We start from the raw sequence: 8493 nt of genomic DNA, 5'->3' as shown, positions 1-8493 counted from the left end.
ATGGCTGAGTGCAAGCCGTGCGTGACTCCGATGGAGGAGCGACTGAAGCTGACGAAGACCAGTACCGCGGCGATGGTAGATGCAACACTCTACCTGAGCATCGTCGGCGGTCTACGCTACCTAGTCCACACTAGGCCGGACATTGTGTTCGCCGTGGGCTACGTCAGCCGCTTCATGGAGGATCCCCGAGAGGATCACTGGGCTGTAGTGAAGCGGCTGCTACGCTACGTCAAGGGGGCAGTGGATTATGGGATCGTCTTCCCCAAGACCAGTGGAAGTAGGCTGCAGCTCACTGTGTTCAACGATGCATACATGGCGGGGGATATCGACGGATGGCGGAGCACCTCTGGCGTGCTCATCTTCCTCGGGTCGGCTCCAATCTCATGGCTGTCGCTGAAACAGAAGGTGATGGCGTTGTCCACATGCGAGGCAGAGTACATGGCGGCGGCCACAGCGATGTGCCAAGCTGTGTGGCTGCGCCGGCTGCTGGGCGAGCTGACCGGTGTGGAAGCTCACCCACCAACACTGATGGTGGACAACCAGCCCGCCATCGCCCTAGCAAAGAATCTGATTCTCCACGACCGGAGCAAGCACATCGACGTCAAGTTCCACTTCCTCAGAGACTATGTCGATGGAGGGCAAATCGTCATCGAGTTCATCGAAACTGGTCGGCAACTCGCGGACGTCCTCACCAAGCCGCTCGGCTGTCTTCGGTTCATGGAGTTGAAGAAGATGATCGACATGGTGGAGGTTCTAGAGTTAGCAGCAGGATTATGGGAAAAATTGTTAAGTAATTTGTTGCTCCCTTGTATGAACGCGCGGCAGGGACAGACACCGAAAGGTTCCCTACTGTTACACTGTAGCTGCTGCAGGGGCAGGGACAGGCGCCGAAAGGCTCCCTGCTGTTGCACTGTAGCTGTTGCAGGGGAAGACGTCGAAAGGCTCCCCTGCCGCACTGTAGGCACAGCTGGGGCAGACGCAAAAGTCAGCCCTGCTGTCATATCTAGTCATTGTAGCAGCATGGCAGCCAGACATGTCTGTGTACTAGGATTAGATGGGTAGAGTTGTATATATAGCTTTCCACTGCAACTTAGTAAAGAGAGCGAGTTCAGTTTTGCCATCTCCTCTGTAGATCTTCGGCCAACGCTGGTGCTTGTGCTATGTGTGTGCGTTCTGTTCTCTCTTCCTTCTTCTACCTCTGGCTATAGTGTATGGTCGACAACACCGATGAGTGATCGGTTCACCCGTTCCGAAGATCCTGGGGGCAACAATGGATACCGTGAACCTTCTTTGGATCTGGGCCAAAAGCCAATAAACTGATGGTATCGGCATGACACGACTAGTGGTAATGAAAACCCTCTAGTTAGGGACCATAGTCCACCTTGATTCACACAGTTGTCAATTACTGCATCAGTGAAACCAGTTTCAACTTTCAACTGTTCTCCCTTCTTGCTGTTTAAGAATGGCTATACGGTCTTAGACTCTTGCTAAACTACTCTTGAAGGGGGGCCCAAAAAAAACTCTTGCTAAACTGAAACTGGCCTATTTGGACTATAATCAGAAACCTCCACTCTTCGTGCATTTATTCATTTTGTTTCTATCACACACGGCCTCACCCACAAATGTTTCTTCTGTTGTTATTCAGGAAAGTACATAGGGTAAACGGCATCAAGAGCAGCTACTACTCCATTAGAAGTAGTAGTATTTGAAATCACTTCACCGTAAAGAAAAATCACTCTTTTTCCATAATACGCTCCTGCCCAAACGGAGAGGCCTGAAAAGTCTGGTTGTATATAGAATTGCCTACCAAATCTGAGCTTCAGTCTACACCTCAATGGAGACGTCAATTACAATTTATTTTTGGAGGCTTAACTTGCTCCAGCATGTGAATAAAACCACCAGTTTTTTTTCTAAAAAAAACACCAGTTTACTCAATCATTCTTTGTTTTTAAAAGTTATGGAACAAGTTGCAGTCAGCCAGTCATGTGTACTGTAGTATATACTTACAAAAGAAACCTTCTATCTGCTTTACACAGGCAGACATTCCTTCTGCAAGAATTTTGTTATGGGAGTTGTTTGTGGCTGTTTGCTGGTAGTAACAACATTGTTCAACTGACATACAAAAATATGACTGGCATTCAAACATTTACTGTACGATAAATCAACGGTACCTTGTAGGTTAAACAGAATACAGACAGTCGTTCCTAAGACGCGGGGAGGGCATTACTGGCGACCTTTGCGGCGAGCGGGACGGCCACCAGCATCTCCACGATGGGGAGGATGTTGCTCAGGAACACCACGCACGCCGCCGCGTTCTTGTCGCGCCGGGGGCTGCAGAGTGGCCCCGCCACCCGTCCCAGGCTGGACACGACGGCGGCGAGCAAGGTGAACACCAGCGCCTTCGTGTACATGTCGTACTCCGGAGTTCCAAGCAGCGCGGCGTACGCTGCACCCAGCATGCCGAAGCCGAACGTGGCGACGACGGTAGTCGGCAACATCTCCATCTTGTGCTCAGCGACCTCATCTCGGTCCTGCTCTGCAGTGTCGTCAGTGAACAGGTTCACGGCATAATACATGGCAGCTATGGTGATCTCCGGGAAGAGCGCGAGCACGGTGTCGCTGCCGAGAAACTCCTTGGCAATAGTCACCGCGGTGACCGCGAGCAAGGCGATGACGGCGTCCTTTAGGTACCTCACGAGGGACAGCACCTTGTCCCTCGCGGCACTAGTCCTGTACCCAAGCGGCATGCAGGTGGCCACGACCAGGAACACGCTGAGGGCCGACGCCAGGAAGGACACGGAGAGGTCGAACCGGTGGCCCAGTGCCCGGAAGCTGGAGTTGTGGAGGTAGCCGAAGAGGAGCGTGGTCTGCACGGCGAAGGCCGTCGCGGTGGCGAACAGGGCAACCTTGCGGCCGCTCTTGATCCCCGCCTCGAACGCCTCGTCGCGCATGCTGTCCTCCGTCGGCGTCGCGTGGTACGCGAGAATGCCGATGAGGCCCTGTATGGGCAGCAGATTGAGAGACAACAAGCTGCTGCCTTCACTTATGAGCAGCAGCAGCAAGGAGTTCGTCGCGACCAGCGCCGCGCCGCTGATGATGCAGAGAAACTGGATGAACCGGATGTGCCCCTTATGCAGCTGCCTGTGTCCTGACAAGAACAATTTCAGGTAGACCAGCAGGAGCGCAGATAGGTATGCAATCACCAGGAAGCAACCGCCGGCCACCAGGACGTGCCGGTGCAACAGAGCATCTTTGCGCACCGAGAAAGCTGCTGTGAGGAAGCCGGTCGCAGTGGCAATAGTGCCTTGAGCGAATGATGTGGTACGCTTCAGTACCTTATTTGTTGCCTGCTTTGGCTCCTCCTCTGGATTATTCTTGGGAGGAGCATTCAACTCTGGGTCATCCATTGTACTCTTTACCTTCAAAAGAAAAGTCCATCGGGGAATAAAAAAGTCTGTCTCTGAAATTAAGCTAATTTCATAATAATGTCTATTAGAGACCACAATACTTTGCAAGAAAGTTGAAAGCTTAATTTAAGGCCATGATCTCAACATGCCAGAATACATGTCAGTAGGTAAACAACTAGTAATCAATTCATACCACAAAGTAAACTGCTAATAAATGCGCTTAACTAACTATAGAAAATATACTCTGAAAATATATAATATGAACTATCCAGGTCGCTACCATAACACAAACAGCACACATTATAATTACAGCTGGCTAATTTCGTTCCCCTTCTGCAAAATCGTGTACATAAGCAGCAGTATACCTAACTAACAAAGGTTTGATCAAGATTTTCGCATACTCCCTTTTCTAAAAAAAATGAAGGAATTACTTCTCAACAGATCTATACATATGACTGGCATTCAGAAAACTTATTAATTGAGCTGTAAACATGCCAGTACTGAACAACCTGGCAAATAGATTCACATGTAAGCATTTAATAAAATGCCGATTCAAAAGACTAGGCTTGCGATAAGACCAGTTTTCTTAAGAAACAACTACAGTGAAACATGGAGATCCTTTTTATGACGACAAAAGAATGTAGGATAGCTGCAAGTTGGCTTCAAAACTTCAGGCCATGCTTACAAAGGCACCATAGTCAAACCTTTAAAACTTTGATTACAAATAATTTTTAAAGTATTTATTATAGAAACTTGAAGATCATATTCATAGGGAAAAATAATTTCATAACAACCATAAATTTCTTCAGTTATATTTATATTCTAATAGAAATAGTGGTCAAAGCTATGATTTGGAGACTGTTCTTCTCCAAAACGTCGAATATTTGCAAACCGGAGGGACTACAAATCAGGTCAGCACACAAGGAAACTTTATTGGGCGAGTAACAAATTATCTCTCGGATATCAGTGCTGATTTCAATATCAACGTCTGTCAGATGCCCCAAACATTGCAGGAAAGCTGAGTGCTAAACTTTAGGCCATGCTTTCAACACAAAGGAATAAAAATGTCAGAGGGGTAAACAACTAGGAATCAGTTTGTACTTAGTACCACTACCACAAGAAGCTGTATAGGAATTTGAACTACGCAAGTCACAATGAAAAGTGTAAGTTGGTGTTTCTTTTTTTGAAAGTAAAAAGGCAGGAGCTATGCTGCTCAATTAAATAGTGAAAAGAGGTTTATGTACACATGACACCTAAGGTGCCAAAACACCGTGGTCCGAAGACCATAGAGGAGAAAAACACGCCTCGCACTGCTAGTTTGGCCCCCAACCAAAATTCATTGCCCTAAGCCATTGCACTATGTCTTCTTTGATCTAAGTTGGTGTACAATATGTACTTAGAGCAACTCTTTAAGATCTCGTGCAAAAACGTATGCTCACAGTAAGCAATTGGAATTTGTAACTAACAGTGTTCTTATTCGGATAATTCATTTTCCTCTTGCAAAATCGTGCGCTTGCAGTAAGCAATTGGAATTTATAACTAGCGAAAAGCGTACCAAGATGCTGCCTGCTACCCTTCAACATATTTGTAACCGAGGTTGAGGCGTAAAAAGAAAGTAGCAAAGAACCTTGCAAATGCTAACTACATAGGACTAAGCTTGGCAGTAAGCTCAGTTTCCATCAAGAATCAGCTATTGTGAAACATGAAAGATTCTTTTTATGACTACACTTTTTTAGATAATGAAAAATAATCTGGCTTCAGACTTCTTCAAAGAAGGAGCATAAGCATACACACCCTAAGTTAAAATTTATTATAGGCACCCAACTATAGTCTAATACAAAAAATAAAAGGCCAACCATTGGACGCAAAGAAAAGCATAGCTCTTGATTCCATAAATAAGCAGCTGTAAGTTGGCTGCTAAACTTCATTCCATGCTTTCAATACACCAAAACACATATCAGAGTTGTAATCAAGTAGAAATAGGTCATAGCACAAGACAACGTTAATTGACGAGCTTAACTATGAAGATCCTCTTACTGTTCAGTACAGGAACATATAAGACAAATATTACATCAGATAGTTCATTGGTTGTCAAATTTGTCTCCATAAAAACATAAGCTCTGTAAATATGATCATCGTACATATTTTTTCCTGGATTGAGGTTTAAAAAAGCTAACAGATAAACTGACATAGGAATTGCTAAACATAGAACTAGGCAACAAGTTCAGTTTGCGTCAGAAAGCAACTATCTTGATAACATGGAAATCCTTGTCGTGAACAACATGGATTTGGCTACAGATCTAACTGCGAACTAAATCATGCGTAACACGGATTACGCTACAGATCTCTCTTGAAGGGGGGCCCAAAAAAGGGTAGAACAGAAACCTGATAAAACGCACTTAAAAGGAAGATGGGCATGGAGAAGGTTCAAAAAAAAAAACTGAAGCAAGCAACAAGGATTTGCATGTGCACCTGTGAAGGAAAGGAGTTTGCTGCCATGGAGGGACGTCCGTCCCCGAGTAGCCTCCCAGCAGTGGTGGTCTCGAGTCTTGACAGTAGGAAAGAGGGGAGGGGATCAGGGGAGGCAACAGGCAGAGGCAGGAAAGACTTCTGTTCCTAGTGCGTCAACGCATGGCTTGCTGGGAAATTTCTTGCCACACAATAAATTATTGGTTTCTCCAAGAGTAGTATAAATTAGCTATCGCTGTTTGTCAAACTGTGCTCTTTGTTCTTTTATTATCTCTGTATCTCATCCTAGATTGATGCAATAAACTTTTAGCAAACTTTAGGAGCGAATACACGGGAGAATGTTAGTTGTTAGAGCATCTATAAGAGTTTGTCAAATTTTACTTGGTAAATCTTGTGATTTGCCAACTCCCAAAATTATATGCCAAGTAAAAAAACAATCCATCTCCAAGAGTTTGGCATTTTTGACTTGGTAAAATAAAAAAACCCGTTAACAAAACGAAGAGGCCCGCTAAGCGAACGAAGAGCCCCGCTAAGAAACGAAGAGCCCCGGATGCCAAGCCGTATACGCGCGCGTATATTTGCGCGTGCGGAGGGAAGATTTGCCAAGTTGCTATTGATGTCAAGTTGTTTTGCCAAACTGTTGGAGGCTATTTTTTTCTTGTTTTATCAAAATTATATGGATGCCAAGTTAAGATAGCAAACTCTTGAAGATACTCTTAGCAATGGATTGTGAACGGTTCCAAGTGAGGCCTCAGTAATATGCCTTGTCAGTGTGTAGCTACTACTCATGTTGATGTCTAAACGTTTTGGTTTACTCATTGCCAGCAGGGGCGGACACAGCAGGGGGGGCTCAAGCCCCCCTACCAGTATCGCAGCAAGCCCCCCTACCCGTATCGCAGCAGTGAAACATCTGTGAAGCCTCTATAAATTTTTAGGTAAAGTTCTATAGTGTAGGAGGACTGAGACTTAAATCGAACAGCAGTGTTGTTCAGCCTCCCTGAAATATTTTCTGGATCCGCCGCTGATTGCCAGCCATCATTATCGCAGCATTTATATCACAAGGCCAGTGTCAGTGAAGAGTTTTACGACGATGTTTCTAAGATTGTCATGTCATATAAAATGAAATAAAACTTGGATAAAACATCCACTCTCAATAGAGAGTTTCATTATATGATTTCAAAGACATTTAATTTTATGACTCGTGTGCGTGTGTGTGGTGGTGTGAGTGTGTTGTTTAGAGTACATATACTACAACTTGTACCACTAGGAGTCCAGGCTCAAAAATTTTATGACTCATATAGAGTTAGTAATCATGCCAAAAAAGTTCTATCTAGATGAAACTCATTTTTTCTCTCTCTTCTTAAATACACTGTCATATCATCAACAATGCCTATATGACAATTTATTTAATGCAAATGAACCTCCTATAAAACTTCCACTGAGACTCACACTGTGCCGACACAATATTAGTCGGTTCGTCGCTTGATTTGTGATTGAACAGTGATTGGAGCCGCAAAGCATCTCCATACCATATGGGGCCACACGATAGAGACAAAAACGAGGCGGCCTGACTTTTTTTTTTTGAAAATAATACGTGCTTGTTGATGTGCCTTTCGGTTTGTAGGGACGATTTGCATTGCATGGCGACGATATTCCATGCTACTTCAGTTGCCAAATACGAGCTTCCAACTTCCAAGAGCCTATTAGCGTCAGTAACTTCGCAGCAAAGGTTACTCCTAAAAAAAACCTTCACAAAAAAATGTCCTTCGTGGATCAAGTAGCTATCATGGACGTTGGCCCCTGGCTACCTCAAGAATCTTCCTCAACCGAAAGAGATCGCGTCGGCTGTTGCTTCCGTACAACGAATTGGTAAGCAAGGGAAAGAATCTCAGTCTCAGCCAAAGCTTTTTTAGCAGGTCAGCCAAAAGTCTTCGCTTGCCCAATTCTGGAGCAGAATTCCTGACCAAATCTGTGCCACAGCCTACACCCTGCAGGGGACAGAGATTATGGGCATGCTTGGTTGCAAGCCAATCTTTGCCAAACTAAAATAAGGGTAAGTTCAAAAGAATTGGCACTCAATTGGTGTGGTACCAATATTTTGGCAATGCCCTCTAAATTTTTGGCAACACAACATTGTTTCTCTCTTGTTGGTAGCAAACCAAACTTTCATTCTCTTACCAAAATATTGGCTTACCCTAATATTGGTGTATCCATATTTTGGCTTGCCCTAAAATTGGCTTGGCAAAATTTGGCTTCCAACCAAACAGGTCCTATCTGCCAGTGCGGACGTGCGGTGGTTCTTGCTAATTGTGTGTTGTTTGTCTGCATTGATGAATTCGTCAAGATAAATTATCGAGATTGAGTTGCTATAGTCATGCAACGGCAAACTGTAAGGCTGTGTTTGGAGGGGCTCCGACCGGCGCCGGCTCCTTCAATGTAGCTGCACTATGACGGAGCCGACCGGAGCACCCAAAACCTAGCTCCTCGGGCTCATGTCTGGTGGCAGGCGGAGCAGGAGCCTTTTGAGGGCAGCGCACAGTGACGCGCGCAGCAGAGCCAGAGCCGTTGAGAGCGCCACCAAACGCAGCCTAAGTCTTGCAGTAACCATTAGCAGTTT

At 45.2% G+C, this 8493-nt stretch overlaps 2 protein-coding genes across 2 annotated transcripts; one reads left to right on the top strand and one right to left on the bottom strand.

Moving 5' to 3' along the window:
- Positions 1-1480, top strand: LOC136461431 (secreted RxLR effector protein 161-like). Its single transcript, XM_066460725.1, has 2 exons — positions 1-638; positions 1462-1480. The coding sequence occupies exons 1-2, from the start codon at positions 1-3 to the stop codon at positions 1478-1480; spliced, it is 657 nt and encodes a 218-aa protein (XP_066316822.1).
- A 504-nt stretch (positions 1481-1984) lies between these two features.
- On the bottom strand, positions 1985-6207 carry LOC136460080 (uncharacterized). The gene is made up of 2 exons (XM_066459914.1): positions 5880-6207; positions 1985-3419 (listed from the first exon to the last, which is right to left on the bottom strand). The coding sequence occupies exons 1-2, from the start codon at positions 5904-5906 to the stop codon at positions 2205-2207; spliced, it is 1242 nt and encodes a 413-aa protein (XP_066316011.1). The 5' UTR covers positions 5907-6207; the 3' UTR covers positions 1985-2204.
- Positions 6208-8493: the final 2286 nt, after the last annotated feature.

Source organism: Miscanthus floridulus, chromosome 6, assembly GCF_019320115.1.
Source record: "Miscanthus floridulus cultivar M001 chromosome 6, ASM1932011v1, whole genome shotgun sequence".
Taxonomy (NCBI): domain Eukaryota; kingdom Viridiplantae; phylum Streptophyta; class Magnoliopsida; order Poales; family Poaceae; genus Miscanthus; species Miscanthus floridulus.
The sequence above is the reverse complement of the archived record's forward strand: the minus strand, read 5'-3'. Positions and strand labels throughout refer to the sequence as shown.

Bases quoted from the DNA above. Each gene is read 5' to 3' on its own strand.
- LOC136461431 (XM_066460725.1), top strand. From the start codon at position 1: ATGGCTGAGTGCAAGCCGTGCGTGACTCCGATGGAGGAGCGACTGAAG.
- LOC136460080 (XM_066459914.1), bottom strand. From the start codon at position 5,906: ATGGCAGCAAACTCCTTTCCTTCACAG. The intron at 3,420-5,879 runs GTGCACATGCAA...TTTCTTTTGAAG, and splicing joins CAAACTCCTTTCCTTCACAG to GTAAAGAGTACAATGGATGA.